The sequence below is a fragment of the Pimephales promelas genome, chromosome 14 (genome assembly GCF_988280905.1).
Source record: "Pimephales promelas chromosome 14, fPimPro1.hap1.1, whole genome shotgun sequence".
Classification (NCBI taxonomy): Eukaryota; Metazoa; Chordata; class Actinopteri; order Cypriniformes; family Leuciscidae; genus Pimephales; species Pimephales promelas.
Genome location: NC_142782.1, coordinates 29,200,570 through 29,219,522, shown reverse-complemented (window position 1 = coordinate 29,219,522; position 18,953 = coordinate 29,200,570). Strand labels below are relative to the sequence as shown.

Genomic DNA, 18,953 nt, shown 5'->3' with positions numbered 1-18,953 from the left:
ATCTGGAAGTCTTTTTTCTATTTCTGACAGCACTTTTCCTCTGCCTGAATTGTTTATTATAATAAGAAAGCCTCATAGAAAACTACACTGTAAAAATATCCTGTTACATTTACAGTAAAATAATCTGCCAGCTGTGGTTACCTGAAATAAATACTTGCGGTATTACAGGATATATTTTACAGTTTATAACTGTATATTTCATTAAATGGTATATTGTTAATATATCTACTTGAACTACCAGCTTTTTACCATAATAATACAATAGAAAGTCACACAATGATTTTATATCCACATGACATATAATATAATAATTCAATAAACTGTAAAAAAATGTAACACCCTAATAATAACAAAAACTACAAGAAGCAAAATTATTTATAAAAAAATACAATCATGTGAAGTGTCATGCATGTTAAAACATTTACAGTTTTCACCAAATATGGTAAGCCAACAGTTAACCAATTAACAGGTTTTTATTGAAACTTTCTTACAGTGTGCAAAGAGTATTAAATTCACTTTCTGTGCATTGTACCTTGAAACAAACCCAATGATATGAATTACTAAACTGAAACAAATGTGCTATTAAACATTTGCACAATTTAATATAAACAAGGATCTGTATTGCCACCTCAGTCATCATTTAGTATTGGCTGAGCAAAACTAGACATGATCTAACAACATGAAGGAAGAGTGATTAACAGCCCTGCGTAGGTATCGACATATGAAGATTCCATCTGTGTGTGTGTGTGTGTGTTAGTAATTTCATTGGAGAGATGAACAGATTGGAATGCATGAGAGAGAAATCTCAATGCCGCCTCTTGCTTATGTTGACATCACAACATCCTGATCCATATGTTAATACGTTAATCATAAAAGCAAGACCATATGATCTTTGACTTCAATGTTTGAAACACTTAAGATTCACTGGGTTTATGGGAAACTTTTTATTATAAAATCTATTAGTGAGCCGCAATATTTGTGTAAAAATATATGAATAAAAATTGGTAGATTCAGCTATTCTAACTATTTAAATATATATTAATTGAGCACAATTTCTGGTGCTTGACAGACTTCTTAAATTTTCTTCTGTTGTGCTGCACGGAATACAGAGTCATACAAGAGTAAATTGACCTTTTCTTTTTTTTCTTTTCTTTCAATTAAGCTATAATAGCCTATTATTATTTTCAACAGTTCATACAACATAAAAGCTCCTTCGTGGCAAAGTTACTATAGCCTGGCTCCGCCCTCCTACGTACTTCCGCTCAATTTCAGTAGCACCTCATTTCAGTACACGAGATCAAGGGGGAGGAGTTGGATGGTCTAAGGGGTGGAGATGGGTAGGATTAGGGGTGGGGTTAGGGATCAGGGGGCGGAGATGGGTAGGTTTAGATATTTGTAAGGTGGGAGGAGTTGGATCTGGATCCAACTCCTCCCCCCGGATTTCATGTTCTGCAGTGAGGACCATCTCTTCAATTTTCATTTTCCTTCAGTACTATGTCTGGGACTGAGGTGTCTTTGGTTTTCTCGGGTCAATTTTTTACCGGTCCAATCAACAGACAGAGGGAGTGGCTGAGAATGATAACGTTGATGTTGTGCGGTAGTTTCAATGGTTTGAGTTGTCATACATCACGACCAAATGTCAGCGATTGGTTATGGCAGATCCAGAGTGACTCTGTGAAGATCCAATAGTTTTAAACTTCCAACAGAGTACACTCTTAGAAGAAAAGGTTCTATATAGAACCTTAAAAGGTTCTAAAGCGCAACGTATTTGGAACCCCTAAAATGCAATGCATGAATGATCACAAAATTCAAGATATGGGGGTTAAAAAATAAAGTTAATCAATATCACACAAAGAGTGCCATTTAAGTTTTTATCATTCAAAAATCAACATGATTAAAATGGGATATTAAGTTACCACAACAGTTTAATAAACAATAATTTGATTACAACTGCAAAATGTTGCAGAATAATGTAATATATGAATGAATAATAGCCTATAAAGAACCTTTGTGCCAAAAGGGTTCTTTCTTGTCATTATCATCATTTTTTTGCATAAAAGGTCCTTTGCAGTTGAGTAAAGAACCCTATATAGAACCCCTTTTTTCTAAGAGTTTACCCGCCTACAAGGAAGTTAACGTTTGTCAATGGAGCGAGGCCAGTACAAATGAAATGTACGGGACCAGGCTAAGAGTTAGCTACTACCCTTACACCAAAAATTATGAAAACATTTTATTTTTTTAAATTCACAGATGAATTGCACGCCATAAGTCCAGGAATATTTATTAAGAAAATAAACAGGTTCAAATTGGACTTTATGTTGTCAAGTCAAAGGCACCGTGAATAACAACTACAACAAAAACATTCAGCAGCTCTCCATCAGCTGTGGTAAAAAAAAAAAAAAAAACTCTGAAAGCACTCTTTGCCCTGAATGATGAATACAATGCCATTACCAACCTTCAAACTGGTAATTGGTTCAGCTATTCTTTCATCATGAAGCTGCTTGATCACGATGGATAAAATGCAGCGCAAATGGAAAAACATTAAGCAGCAATTAAGAGATGGCTCCAACATTCCTCCACTCAGAGCCAAGTGTTTATGAAGAGTGGAGACGGTAAAATGCTTTCATTTTGAGAGCACAACACAAGGGCCTCAAAGATAAGCCTCCTCTGGCACGGACCTGCGAGCAGGGGGTCTGAACTCTGACTGTTCTGTGCATATTTGTCCAGAGCAAACATGCTGACAAGACAACAATAGTTATCTGTATGAGTTGCTGAGGACTTACTTTCCATTTCAGAGTGGACAAAAAAGTAATAAGCAGAAAGTTGTTGTTGGGACAAACTTTTATGTTGGCTTGAAAAAGCCTTGTCTGAAAGATTTATAAGCTTCCAAGCATGTTTCATGTTGTTAGCATGTCTTAACATTCTACTAGCTTATCATCAGTTATAGCACATTGCGCAATCATGAATTAACATGGTGTTGACATGAATTAGCATGTTTTAACACATTGTTAGCATGAAATAGAAAGTTGCTAACATGTTTTAACACATTGCTAACATGTTTTAGCAGGTTGCTAACATGAATTAGCATGTAGTTAAAATGATTAAAAATGTTGTAGCATGATTAAAATGCTTTAAAATGTTTTAGCATGATTAAAATGCTTTTAGCATAATTAACATATTGCTAGTATGAATTAGCATGTTTATAACGTGCTTTTTAGCATGTTGTCCTATGATAGTCATTAAGCTCTATAGAGATAAGACAGCTTCAATGCTTCAATAAGTCTAGTTGTAGTTAGTCTTAAAACCATCAGTGAAAGTCGATGGGATTTTTCATAGTTTTGATCGTCCGTTTAACGAAAACCGTGGCCCCAGTAACTTTCTTGAAATAATAAATTTAATCTCTACTGAAAAAAAAGCAACGATATAACAACAATTCCATTTAAGTTAATCAGTTCAGCCCCCGATGTTGGGCCATTTACCAGAGAATTACAGCAGAAATGCGTGGTGCTAACGGCCCTATTAATCTGCACTGAACAAGATGCATGGCCCAGCTGTATAAGAGACGTCTTCACGGGGTGCCATCGTCCTCCATCTGATCTCACAAAGGACTTTGTCATTCCAGGAAATTATATAGAAGTGCTAGAGTCTCATTTAGCATTCAAGCAGGCTATAACTCACAGACTTGTCTCATTTACTCTTAATCTAAATGCAAGTTCCTTTCTTCAGGTCTGGCTCGACTTATCGCTGGAAGAGATGAGTCTTTGCAGGGTCCTTCAGTTTGGTAAGATGAAGGCCAGGGGCACAATGTTTTTGTACTTATTTAGCAGCGACGCTCTTCTCAAGGAGTAAAAGCAAAGACGATAACATAAAAAGCTACATAATTTATGCTGATATTTTCAGCAGGTTCAGTATTTGGGTAACGTAAGGTGACTGGCAGGTATAGTTACTGCTCGTTGATTATGAAAGACATTAAAAACGTGTCAAAGGAATAGACAACATAGACAATTGATTTTGATACCGAGACAATAGAGGATATCCGCGTGACGTCACCATCGGCCGGAGTGCCTGCAGTTACTCACAGTGAGTGGCAAAAACACTGAGCGGCTGTATTTGTTTTCAGCTTGAATGCCGCGAAACACAAACACAACACGTATAAAGTGGGAAAGAGCTTTGCGATTGACTGTACAAATAGTTTTGACGGAAAAATCGGAGGTATATTTTTATAGACAGCTATAGAAAGAAGAGCAAATGGATCGCTGCAATTCACAGAAACAACTGGACTCCAGTCAGCGAAAGGTGGATTTGCAGTTATCATTTTGTGTCAATATGCTGAATTTAGGTGTAAAACCATACTCATATACATATTTTGTATTGTTATATGTATATTAACAACTCATCAATTAAATATTTATCATTGCATATTCTGCATTATTGGATGTTTTTTTAATAAACACTGACAAAAAAAACTATAAAGTTTTAGGGCTGGACGATATGATGATATATATAGGCTATATAACAGCTTTATATATTTATATTTATATAAAGCGTTCACGGGCAAATTTGCTTTATGTTTAGGTCTATATTGCTTTTATTTCCCCAGTGTGGAAATCAGGCAAACATAAATGTCAGGCAACACGATTTCTGGCTGCATGTCAATATCCATGTATCACTGGATCTTTAGTAAGTTGTAAGGAACACTATATTGAGTCCAACATTTCGTTTAAATTGATAAAATTGTTCGTTTTAGTCGCATTTTCACAGTTTCCCCTATTAAATCCAGTCACGCAGCAGATCTTTTGCCACTCAGTCAGGCTGAGGGGGGTTGTTACGACGGGAAAGTGACGTCAATGCATTCCCTCTGTTTAGCAGAATGTGATTTCATTGAAATTATAGTCTACTTAGCCAATTAAAGTTTTTACAAGCAATGTTTCGTTCAAACGCACTTAATGCAAACAAGACTTCTTTAAAAGACATGAAAAAATTATTCTGGCCCACCCACACTTTTAGAGGCCCACCAATCCTCCACTCTCTGCATCCGCAACTGGCTCACAGTGATGTAATGTGCTGTAGTCGAAGAAGAGTGTGGAAAGGGCAATACAAAACAACCCACTGTTCCAAGAACAGTAAGCAAAGCAGCATATCAACAGCCCTATATATGTGTTTTGTATTTTGTTCTAAACTTTGCATGCAATGGTGGATCCGCTACCGAGCGCATCTCCTATAAATGACATGACTAATTGCTGCCCTCTGACATCTTGTAGAGTATAGAAAAGTGCATGTGTCGAACACAACTGTGCACTGCGGTTGAGTATACTTTGAAAGTTCTGTGGACACACAAGTGCGCAAGACTGTGGAACAGGGAAAATTAAGTATACCCAGGCCTTGAATGCCTTGACATGTACAGAATCGCATAGAATGGATGGTAAATGCTGCATTGACGTTTATGTTGTGTCAATCACTTAGCAGTTCTTGGAAACCAACATAGAGGCAAACTCTCGACTGCACCTGTCTCTCGACTCTCTAGATATGTCAAGTCAAAGAATTTCTTTCTTAAATAGAGAACTGCAGCTTAAGGCCTGACAGATTGTAGATCGTTCACGTCAGCCATCAGCTCACATTCACCAACTCCACAGAACCTTTCATCACAGCAGGCCTTTATCAATCTCATCAACTGTCCAAACTTACACCACCACAAAAGTTTGAGCAAAGTTTGAACATTGCAGTGTTTCTACCATCACTTTGTAAAAACAAGAATACACAAGATATTGAAGGTACTTTTGGGGGGAGATTTTTACATACTTGAACAATAGCAAAATACTGAGTGCACTCGTAACTCTTTGAAAAGAAAGAAGAGAAACTAAACGGGTGCTCTCTTTAAAACAAAAGTTGCAAGTGTATGGGTGGTTACCAGGATTGTGATAAATTGCAAATTGTAGAATTTGATCACATTTCATTCAAGAATGTGCATTTAAATTGAGTTGGCCACATCCCACAGGAAGCTGAAATAGAATTAGGAATGGAATGACAAAAAGAGAAATTTACTGAACAGTAGATCAACAGAAATTCAGCACATATTCAACCACTGATTTAATAATGTGCTTAATCAGTATTTTGTCAGGATATAAAAAAATCCATATATATATATTTACATAAAAACTTATTTAAAACATATTTAAACCCTATTGTTTACCAGGGCACTGCTATGTGGGTTTCTAAGGTTCTCTGGGTGGTTACTACACTTGGTGGTGGTCCAAGCCAAAAAAGCCCACCTTCAAATCTCTATGACACCTTGATTTGGGTTACTTCTTTAGTATGAGTCAATGGGGTTGGTTAGAAATGTAATATCACACCTCTCCTCAACAAACTGCAGACCTACGGTATATCACAAGTGGGTGAAGTTAAGCACCAAAGTTTAATATTTATCAAACACTAAGGAATGGATTGTATAGGAGAGAGGAGAAACTGGGAATAAAAATATTTTATGGAAACAGTGTTATGTTGAAGTCTGGAGGTGGCAGTTTCCTCAGTATTCTTTGAACCTCTTGCATGCACACACACACGTTTCTCTGTGCTCTAATCAGTGGAGAAAGAAGAAAAGGCCCCTGGAGGCTGTATATTTGGGAAGTTTCGATTCACCATTAGAAAAAAGGAAAAACACTTGTTTATGAACTCAGTCGAAGCTGTGAAATACTGCTGTAGGGTTACAGCACCGACGGATAGATATACTTACAGCAGCAGAACTTTAAAAAAACATTATTCCTGATTCAGGTTAACTCATAGTGAAGTGATTTAAAAGTAATACTTTTGCTCCAAGTCTCAACATTTTCACTCCGACTTGCCCAGAAAAAGCAAACAAGTTGTGAAAAATCAAGATAAATAAAAGCGCAACTTAAAATACAACACCTTGAAATACCATATCTGTGTACTTTCTTCACTGAGTTGAATATCTCCAGACCGGATCTCTATTTGTCAGATGACAGTTGACAGATGTGAACGTGATAACACACCGCGCAGCCGTGCACAGAAGACCAATGGCCAAGGTCAGGATTTTTTGTTAAATAATAGATTAAATTTCGTTTTGTTTTTCACTAAAACCTATTGTATAGAACACTTGGAATAATATATAGCATGTGTAACATTGAACCATTTTTGTGATACTTTTGGGTTTCTTTTTTTAAAAGCACGAGCGGGACATTTTTTTTTTTAATTCTCTTTTTATGATCCGCAAAAAGAAAGAGGGGGATACGGTATTAAAACAACAGCAGGGTGAGTAAATGATTACTTAATTTTCATTTTAGGGTGAATTAACTCAAAGCAAGTAACACAGTCTCATCCCAAGACGTCATATAACTGACGTCTTTTGACCATATGTCAACATCCGCCGTTTTAGGGTACCCTTTAACGTCAGTTACATGACGATCCTGGGACGTCATACAACTGACGCTTTACCTTTAACGTCAGTTAGGTGACGGGTAGGTTTAGGTCTGGGGTAGGGTTAGGATTCGATAACGTCATCTAATCGACGTTAAAGGGTACCCGAAAACGGCGGATGTTGACGTATGGTCAAAAGACGCCCCAAGACGTCAGTTATATGACATCTTGGGATGAGACTGCGCTGAAGCAAGAGACTCTCCAAATAAAGAGCTGAATGGGAGAAAAAAAATGTATCATTGGGTTTGTCCAGAAACTAATGATGAATATATATAGCAAACTGCACAGCTTTCCGAAAAGCATTTTCATTTGCTCATGGTGAACTGTCTGACTAGCATGCGGCTAGTGATAGCCAAGTCTGGGCTTCTAAAGGGCAAAAGATTCAGAGTAACAATGATCAATTCAGACGAGTAGGGAGAGATAGGTGTCCCTTATTTTGCCACACTAAAGGTGACAACCCTAATTTTATATGTGTGAGAATTTATTATTATTATTTTTAAATATATAAATATGCAAACCTGTGTGTACTTTGGTTTCGTATTTGGTGACTTTTTGTAAAAAATTTAGATTTTGTGGGTGGTCCTAAAGAGAGGTATTTGGAAACACTGATAAAGCACTGACTCAACAATTTTTAAAGGGACAATGTGTACTTTATGTATTTTATTATTTAAATAAAATAATATTGATAAAATTGAGGCTTCCATGTAGTTCCGCCATCTTGAAAAACTATAATAGCAGAGAGGGACAAAAAGTACTAGGCCAACGCGTTTCCACAACGCTTATTTCATTCAGAGCCAACGTGACGTGACTGAACGCAGCAGAAATGGAGGAGCAGAGCAGTGAGAGGCGCTTGTCACAGCCCCGGCAAGTTTAAAAGGCTGCACTGCAAATCCTCGTCGCCAGAAAAGTCCAAAATAGATCGGAAAAGGAGCACAATTTGTTTGAATGCAAAATACATTTTCACCACTAGATGGGGAAATTCCCACACATTGTCCCTTTAACGGTTGCTAAACTAAAATATATAATCCAACAACACAATGTCCCATCAATGTAGACCAGATTAAATTTATAATCCCTTCTGTTCTTTCTGGAGACCAATTCTTGTAGTCTTATCTATAATATCTTCTACATATGATTACTTTCAATAAGACAATATTCCCTCTATAGCCTCAAAGCAAAAACCAGCAAAGGTTTGCTCTTGTGAAACCAATATATCAACTGATTAATCAGCCATTATTTGGCTGTTAAACTACAAAATGATCATCTTAATAATTCAAAGCATTATCAGAATTTCTATTGTGTGCGAGAAGAAATAAATGCTTTTCAAATATTTTTTGCATTCAGTCTTGTCAATTGCATAACTTCCTGTTTAATAAAACATTTGATCAATGTGTGCCTCATTAGCTTTTATTAAAGTGCATTAATGGTATTATCAAATCCAGCTTACATGCCAATTTGAGGACCTACTGAAGAGGACATTTTTTATGGGTTATACTAAAAATAAATGCCTCGTTCCCTCAAATGTAGGCAACAGTCACTTGATTTAAAAACAAAAAGTATCATGACATGCTCCAAAACTTTAAGCAAAGAGAAGAGGAATCTCTGAAACCTGGGCACCATTATACTCCACACCAAGTGCACACATTGAAAACTATAATCAGTCAAACATTTCTGTCAGTTCCTCAGAGCACTTAGATTTCCATCGCTCTCTAGGGCAAATTCTATTATACGAAGGATATTAAGTCAATATGATCAGAAAATGAAAAATGTCACGAACGCATGAGAGCACAATGGCACCCTCTGTAACCCCAGCAAAGTACTCTTTTTATCCAAGATAGACAGAGAAAGATGAAATCACCCTTGATAGCAGTGCGGCAGCGGCTCCGTGACAGAACATGCTGTCTGTGCCTGGACCGGCCCAGAAGTCTGTAGTAGTACCACCTCCTCCCCAGAACTCTCCTCACTGCACCTGACATGCTCTCTGCGTCTCACGGCCTTCAGAAACTGCTGGAAGTCTTCACTTCAAAAGCTCCTGTTGAACTGAATCACAGCCAGTAGAGTTTGCACGTTCTACAGATCACTGCATCTGATTCTGCAAGTCAGGACTGCTCTTGAAATGACAGGGATCACTGCATCTGATTCTGCAAGTCAGGACTGCTCTTGAAATGACAGGGTGGAAAGGGGGAAAAAGAAGGGGGGTGCCAACTCCTCCCCACAAATAACCTCTGTGATTTAGGAATGAAAACTACAGTGAGGTGTAAATTACAGTGCAAACATGTCTTGAGCAGCTCAAAAACATTATATTGAATGCATTTATTACATGGATAGTTCACCCAAAGATGAACATTCTGTCTACTCACCCTCACATTCTTCCAAACCTGTGTGTTTCTGGGAAACTCCAAAGAGACATTTTTGATTTTTATCTTTCAACAAAAAGTGCATATTGATCTGTCAAGATTCAAAAAAATGACCTAAAACAGCATTAAAAATAAGTTAACCATTTACAATAAGGATTCATTTACTTCCATTAACATGAACTATTCATGTAAAATATTTCGAAAGCATTTTTTCTTAGTAACAGGTGTGATCGCTATACATAGATGAGTACAAAAACTAGTGACTTTGTGCATGCTTTAAACCTATGCATTAAAGTTATTATCTGTGCATTAAATATTTTTTTAAAAATTATTTGGGGGCACTTTCATTGTAAATTTATGACATCCTTTTTGTAGCTTGACAGATATGCACACTAAGTAGTTCACATGTTTTCCCATTATTGTTATAGATAAATGATGAATTAAGAATTCTGCATACAGGCTGACACAACCGAAGACCGAACAGGAGGTTTGTCCCTTCACACACCCTCAGTTAAAAATCCAATCCGTTAACATGTTTGCAGTGCTCTGACAAGGCATTTGACCCCCTGACCTACACGACAACACTAGCCGGTGATATAATGAGATTTGCGAGCCTCACAAGAACATCTCACCCTCCTGATGAAATCCTTGTTCCTGAGAACCAAATGTCAACAACCTTTCAAACAGAGATGAAACTATTTTTAAAAAATGATATATATATGCACCCATCACAATAAAGGTAACTGATTAATGCAATATACATGTATCAAAGCACCATGTTGTTTATTTTTATATCTAGGCAGGATATTCAGCTCCAGAAAAACATCTTTCACAGAGACCTCATAAAATGACCCATTCCCTATTTCCATTTTAAGTTCATTTTCACTACTGTAAAAACCTAATTAATGAATATGCCATTTAGACTAGCATACACCAAACATTTTTTTTTATGTTTTTGAAAGAAGTATCTTATGCTCACCAAGACTGCATTTATTTGATACAGTAAAAACAGTAATATTGTGAAATATTATTTCAATTTCAAATAATTTATATTTGAATATATTCTAAAAAGTAATTTGGCAAATTTTCATTATTTCAGTCTTCAGTGTCACATGATCCTTCAGAAATCATTCTAATATGTTGATTTGCTGCTCAAGAAAGAGTTCTTATCAATGTTGAAAACAGTATTGTTTCTTAATATTTTTGTTGAAACAACTATTTTTTTGATTCCTGGATAAAAAGAAAGTTGTCATAATACTTACCCTTACGTTGTTCTAAACCTGTATGACTTACTTTCTTGTCACACTACTTTCTTCTATGCAACAAAAGCATATAAAAATAGTGACCATGAGCTGTCAAGCTCAACAAAAGAGACTAAAACGGCTCACTATGTTCTAAGTCTTTTGATAGCTTTGTGTAAACAAAAGAAATTTAAGTCCTTATGCAATAACAATTGCATAATGTACCTATCAAATGCCACAGATGCAGAGATTAATATCAATGGCATCAACCAGCATTGATTTGTATGGTCAAATATGTGGAGGGCGAATGGGTCTCATATGGCCTCAAAAGAGTCCTGGACCACTTTTTTTATACTCTTACAATGTTTTTTTGTCCTTTCTGTAGCCTAGAAAAAGAGTATTGTGAACACAGCACAAATGTCATACAGGTTTGAAACAACATGAGGGTGTGTAAATAATCACATTTTTGGGTGGACTATCCCTTTAAAACTTTCCTCAACCTGTCATAACTCCAAAAGCAAAATGACAAGCCAAAAGGTTGCAGATCAGCATTACCTGCCGTCATCAGTGCTTCTCCGAACTTCGAGAGCAGACATACTTAGAACACCAAAGTTAAAAGATTAGAGGGAATAATTGAATAGCAGAAGTGCTAAAGAGAGTAAGAGTCTTGATACGAAGCGTCTCTCGTTGAGTGGGAGCTAATGGATGGGGGGGGGAGGGGTTGATGTCCTGGCAGCTCAGTGACAGAATATTTCTCCAGTGAGACGGAAAGAGATCAGGTCTGTTGCATTCTGGATCTTTGTAGGAGGGTGAGTGAGTAATGGAAGGAGCTGGGGGAGGCGGCAGGAGCCACTTTCATTCTCTCCTGACACTCAGACACTCGACCTCGGTGTGAACTTTCTCATCAAGAGAGGACGAGAGGATGAGATGGAGAGGCTGGCGTAAATCTGTCTGCTCGGCTTCTCAGAAGAGCTCTGCACTGGAATAAATGTGGGTAATAAGAGGTCTGATATTATTACCCATAGTGCAGTTGCTACATGCCACCTGAGACTCGGAGTCAAGCTAAAAGAGAATAGAGGAGGGCCGTTAAGTTGAGCTGTCTCTGAGTGATGGACGCGTCTGTGTACTGATGCTGCCTGCTTTGCATGAAGACATCAAATGAAACGTTTATCTCTCCAGAGATATATAAGCATACAGAAACAGTGGAACCAAACACAAAACGTCACAAAGTCTTGAAATATGAGTCTTGACATTCATTAGCCAAGTCAGTGTCATTATAAAGTCGGTATAAAATTGTCTTATGGTTCTAATTTGTCACTTAAGACAAAAATGAAGAAATACAAAAATGATCCCCCCATAAATCATAAGCCCTCTTACAACATGAGACAATTAAGATATCTTACATAATGACGTAATCCAGCCAAGATTCATCGAGAGGAATTAATGTAGGACGGGGTGTGATTTAACCATTATGATTGGATTGGATCATGAACGTTTGATTAATATTTTGCCCTGCTCACGCAACCTTGTACTGCAAAAAATTACTTCTTGATGAGTTTTTGATTTAATTTGGTTTTAATTTGGAATATATGACACGAGTACTGTGGTGGGACCATTAATATTTTTGCTGCTTTGATGCTGGTTCCTATTCACTGCCATTATGGACAAGCACGAGCGGGACATTTTCTAAACATTCTCCTTTTGTCGTCCGAAAAAGAAAGAAGGGAATACACTATTAGAATAACACAAAATTGAGTGAATGGTTACTTAAATTTATATTTTAGGGTGAATTAAAAACCCTTTAAGGATTTGGTTTCTGATGGAACTGAAAAATTAGACAAAATACATACATATCAAAAAATGTGATTTTTTTGCAGTGTGGTTATGTCAACATGAAGTCAAGAAAGCGACAGTCAGGGTTTTTCACACCTTTTCCAGTTACACAAATTATTAAAAACACAAATTAATAGAGATCATTGTTTTGAGCCGAGCATAACCTAATACTAAAGAAAACCTAATACTACATGACTTTTTAAGACAGTATTCAACAAATATTTGTAGACCTAGAGAAATCACAATTCTAAATTCTCCTATTTCCAGGTGGGAACCTGTTAAATTTAAAATATTAATTATGAAAACAAACTTTTTTTGGAATAACATGCTCTGATGAATTATGCATAACAAGACAAGTACCATTATTTAAAGCAAACAGACCACATTTTGATTTCAAAATGACATAGTGGAGGAGGCCATAAAACAGAAGAAACTGTGAGTAAAGTGTCCAGATTTATTTAAATAACCTTGACCAAATGAATCAAACCATTACTCAATTACGTCTTTCCATGATTCCTGCTTTCACCACACTCCTAAATCTTTGCCTCTACTCTGCTATCCCTTTAATAGCACTAACCTCAGGAGGTATACACATCAGCTTGCACACTAAACAGCTATTCAGCCTCAGAGTGCAGGAAGTACACGGCTGTAAATATCAGACTGACTTCATGCAATCAAGACATGACTTCAGCTCTCTGCCCTCGGGTCTGATTCATAGACGGCACATTTGAAGGGAAAATTGTTTACATCCAGTGCCCCCCTCTGGACCAAAGTGGTAATAAAAAAGAGCTGGATGCAGCAGTACCATTAGAGCATTCCCTCAATCATCAATTAAAGACAGTAAAAATAATACAGATGGATGGATATTCAACATTTAATATTAAACGATATTAGACAGACAGACATAACGACAGACAGACAGACAGACAGACAGACAGATAGATAGATAGATAGATAGATAGATAGATAGATAGATAGATAGATAGATAGATAGATAGATAGATAGATAGATAGATAGATAGATAGATAGATGGATAGATATTCAATATTCAGACAGACAGACTGACCGACCGACAGACAGATAGACTGAAAAACAGATGAAACAGTATAAAGTAATACTGATAGATGGATATTAAAGTTTAAGATTGACAAATATAATGATATACAAACACACACAGATACAGATAGATGGATATGAATCTTTTGAGACAGACATAAAGATAGAAAGATATTATTATTTAGACAGACAGACAGAATGATGGACAGACAGACAAGACAAGACAGACAGACAGACAGACAGACATAATGCTTTTGGTCACTTTAGATGTAATATCAGAGTTCACTGAAAGGCACATAGGTGTTGGGTAGTAGTACAGAAAGATCCTTGATTTTTTGCTGCTGTTTGGAGTTTGTATTCCAAGTTTTTGCTAGAATGGACTCTGCCAAAACCATCAACCAATGAACACCCATAATGACATTCTTTCTGTAATGATGTGACAATGTGAATTAATAAAGCAATGAAAACTAGGGGAACAAACACATTAAGTGAGATGAAGTCCGCCAAAGAAACAGTGTTCTGTACACACCAGCCTAGACTGTTCATTGCTTTGAATGAGACATAGAATAAGTCTAAATCATTGTGCAATTATTGCAATAATGCCAAGTTTGGTAAGAAACATTTTCAGCTACAGCTAGTCCTTTTTTAACTTGAGAGTCTGAAAATACTCCATCCGTATTGTTGTTTGGTTGGCTGTGTGAGAACTATTTATGTTATTTTTGCAATCATTAAAAAACTCTCACATGAGCTGTATGTGGAAGTTATTATGTAGCTCTGGAGGGAAGCTAGACTACACCACAGCCTGACAAAAAAAAAAAAAATAGAAAAACAAGTGGCCAATGGAAAAGCAAGGAACATACAAACAGATTTTGGAGCACCACATGAAAAAGACCAGATGCTGAAAATGACTTTGTCTCAACTACAATGCAGAAAAATTAATATTATACAAACCTTTAATTTTCAATGGATGGATGGATGAAATCATGGCACTTCATGAAGTTAGAAAAGAGAGTGAGCAGAACTCCAATATGAGATTTGATTTTTAACATTTTTAGTCACAACATCGTTTAATGATAAAGAATAGGTAGCTGTGTTAATACTTTTGAATGCAGGTTCATGATCTCTATAGTGAGTAAATCACTGAGTTTAATATTTTCATAAAGAAGCAGTGGTTATTTTTCCCTATTTGAGCGACCGTGTTCTCATAGAGATTCTCCAGTTGAATATGAGGGGAGAAATTGCTAAATACAGATGAAAAGAGGCAATGCTTCCAGTCGTGCTGTGGTTGGTTTATTACCCTGTCAATGCACTACTGCCTATCACATTCAGTCTGCAAATTGGCCTGAATGGGTGAAACTGGTGGAAACAGACTGACTAATTACAGAGGAAACAAATCACCCACTCAAATGGGTGTTCATATGGAACTGGAATGCACAAGCAATCTCTCAATGCAGAGAGCAAACTTAGCCTCCTTATTTCAGAAGTCTGTTATACACCACTAATTTTACACTTTACAATAAAAATGACAAAACAAAACCAAACACTGAAGAACATTACCAGCAAATGGCGAAGCAATCTACATTATGAGCTTATTATTATAACACTCCAAGTCTCCAACTTACAAGAAAGTGTTGCACCAAATACTGTGCATTCAACTTGAATCATAATCTCTGGGACAAGACTTCAATCACTGAGTTACATGGGGCCAAGTAGTTTACTGATGCTCTTGGGTATTTGCCACTTGTAAGTGCTCCACCACTCTTACACTCATCTGGCAGTCCCCTGGAAAGCAAGAGGCCCTTGGCCACCAGACACCATTAACATCAAGCTCCCTGAATCCCAAACAGTCACGCCGCATTTCCTGCAGCAACAGTCAAACAAGCTCATGAATCTCTTCCTCCCAGAATAAAAACCAGCAGTTCGACCATCACCAGCAGCAGCAGAAACAGCCGCAGGGGATTTCACACGTTCCATCTCTGTTTACATGGACAAGAGTCACATATCAGCTGTTCATTTATCTCTAGAAAGTACACAATCCCTGGGAAGACAATCCAGTTTTAGAAGCCTTTGTGTGAGTTAGAACAAACACATTCCATCAGTTGTTCAAATGAAAGAAGATTATTTTATCTTTTTTTCTCTATTACATGCAATGAAAGTAAAATAGCTGTTACACTAAAAAAAAAAAGCACTATAAAAGTATCAAATGGTCCATGCAACTTCATTTTCAATGCACATTCTAAAAAATGCTGGGTTGTTTCAACACAAATTTGGTTCATATATGAAGAAAACCAAATGTTGGGTTAAAAATGCAATTCAAGTTGAAAGTAAAAGTTGAAGTTGGGTTAAAATTTTTAACCCAATATTTGGGTTTGTCCATATTTTACCAAATTTGGGTTCAAACAATCCAACATCGTTTAGAGTCTATGATCTGAAATTCTAGTAACACTTTTTTTAGGGTCTCACTATTAACTAGTTGCTTATTCAACATCCCTTAATCCTGTCCAATACCTAAACTTAACAACTATTAATAAGCAGTAATTATGAATTTATTGAGGCAAAAGTCATAGTCAATGTTTAGTTAATAGTGAGAATTGGACCGTTATCTAAAGTATGACCAATATATGAAGAGTTCAGATGCAAAAGCCTCTAAATGCCATTTGAAATGTTCTTCTTTAATGATGATTTTTATCAAGCTTGTATATTTAAGTTCAGTAATTTCACTTAAATGGCAATGATAATTACCTATTAATTGTTATTTAAGTGAAATTACTGAACTTAAATATACAAGTTTGATAAAAATCATCATTAAAGATGAAAATTTCAAATGGCATTTAGAGGCTTTTGCATCTGAACTCTTCATATATACTTTTTTGTGTTCCACTGAGGTAAGAACATCACACGGTTCGTGAAAATGATGACAGAATTTTCATTTAGAGGTGAAGTAACTCAAACAGCCGGTTAATTTCCACCCCTTCAAGTACACAAAGCAGATAAAATGATTTTTGGCACAGGATTCAAAAATTCATTAAGACCCAAACTAATCTCGTGTTCAATACAATCACAGCCACAACTGTTTTCCCCATGCTGGAGGAATTGTTTCCTCCATTTTCGCAATTATTTCAATTACAGAGAAGAACAACACAACTAAACTAATGGCTGCTGAAGAAAAGACCAGCAACATGTTGTTTTGATTTGTTTGCACTTGAAGTAATTTTCTTTCGGGTTCAGTTCCAGCAACAATCTCTTGAACTTGTGGGATCTCACATGTAGCACATTTCTCGTTTGACCCAATTTCAATCTAGTTTATTCTACATGTTCAGAAAACCTTAATCTTACGCAAGACAGATGTTCTCAAGGGGTTTTATCCCCTGAGAAAATCAAAATTTCTGTGTTGCAACTACGCAATTTTGTATTGATGATCTAAAGCGCTTTTTGCCTCAAATATAAAAAGGTGTAAGTACGTCAACAGACCACCCACTTGTTTCTGGCATATTACTTCTCTGGCATAGTAGAAAGCCTTAAAGGCATATACACCAAAAAAAAATGTCAACATTTACTCACCCATTATCCCATTCCAAAACCTGTATGAACACAAAAGAAGCTATTTTAAAGAATGTTTGGCTCCAAATCTTAGACCTCACTATCATTTCATTAAAATTACAGAATGTCAGTTTTCCATTGAACTAGAGTACATCACAACACAACCAAAATTGCCTACACTACAGCGTCACCAAATGAATGTGTAAAACTAATGTGAGGCTAATCGACAGGAAAATACAAAAATAGCATCAAATATAGTTTGACTGAAGACGGTTTCTGCTTACCAAAGGATAGACACAACTGCTAGTGTCACACATAGACTCTCATATAACCCTGTGAAGAACTAAATTTAATACGGTCTAGGCCAAAGCAGAATAGACTTCTCAAGAATCTCAACACTTTCTGGCATGCTGTCTGTCCTTCAGTCTAATCTAAAACCAGCGAGCCAATCGTCATCATGCTCACACATGCAAAATCTCAAATAAAAGCAGCTTTATTAAGATCAGGTGTGATGTTACTTCAAACAGGAAATACATCAAAGAGGTACATAAGTGGTTCACTTGCGTCCACAGGGGTCTTTTCCCTGGGGCAGCCAGGGCAAGTTATGCTGAACATGAGCACTCTAAATTATGATCTATAAAATGGGCCATGAGAGGTATTTATAACCCCTGGATAGTGGATGAGGCTGCGTTTTCAGACGAGTAAAAGCAATTCAACTGTAGCAGTCACAACAATATTGTCAAATATCTGCATCGATATGCATCCTGCAGAACATCTCGGCTGCATTGCTCTGTTAATTAATTGGACTTTGGCATTTCACTTTTGCTTTGGTATGTTAATGAACGTCTAGCACAATGGACTCCATGCCATCAAAGAGCCACCATGGATAAAATATGCCAACACCTGCTTGTTCCGACAAATCCGCAGTCTCTGCCAGGGTCTCCATTAAACCCCGGCAATGAACAGACCCAGCGCTTCTCTGCCATTGGCAGTAAGTCACGATTTAACTGAGATTCAAATTGTTAAATACAAACTGAATTCAGATTAATCACAGTAAGTCTGCAATCTTTGTGATTAACATGACAACTGACAAACATAAGATGCTATATAGAATGTATGGGAATACAATCCTTTTATAAGATTGTATATATAAAAATATATCAGCAATAAACCATATATATATATATATATATATGGTTTATTGCTGATATATTTTTATATATAAAATACAGCTAAAATACAATCAATAAATAACATTTTTATTGATTTATATATATATATATATATATATATATATATATATATATATATATACACAGTATATACTTATATATATGTATATATATTAATATTATATCATAATTTAGTTGTAAATTATGAGAGAGAGATAATTTGTTTATCAGCAGATTATAAAACAGCAAGGCGTGCATCATAATTTTAGTTAATTGCTGACAGAACATAATAATATATAAATGACATAGATTTATATAAATG

General features: G+C 36.3%; 1 protein-coding gene across 4 annotated transcripts in view; it reads right to left on the bottom strand.

Annotated features, from left to right (window-relative positions):
* Nucleotides 1–18,953, bottom strand: part of dab2ipa (DAB2 interacting protein a) — a 107,528-nt gene that overhangs the window by 72,336 nt on the left and 16,239 nt on the right. Inside the window, exon 1 of one of the 4 annotated variants that reach the window (XM_039664664.2) lies at nucleotides 9,290–9,481. The exons of the other annotated variants lie outside the window; for them this stretch is intronic. Within the exon in view, the coding sequence (XP_039520598.2) occupies nucleotides 9,290–9,407 (118 nt within the window). The 5' untranslated portion in view covers nucleotides 9,408–9,481. Of the gene's footprint in view, nucleotides 1–9,289; nucleotides 9,482–18,953 lie in introns of those variants that run through there. 4 annotated transcript variants of the gene reach the window in all.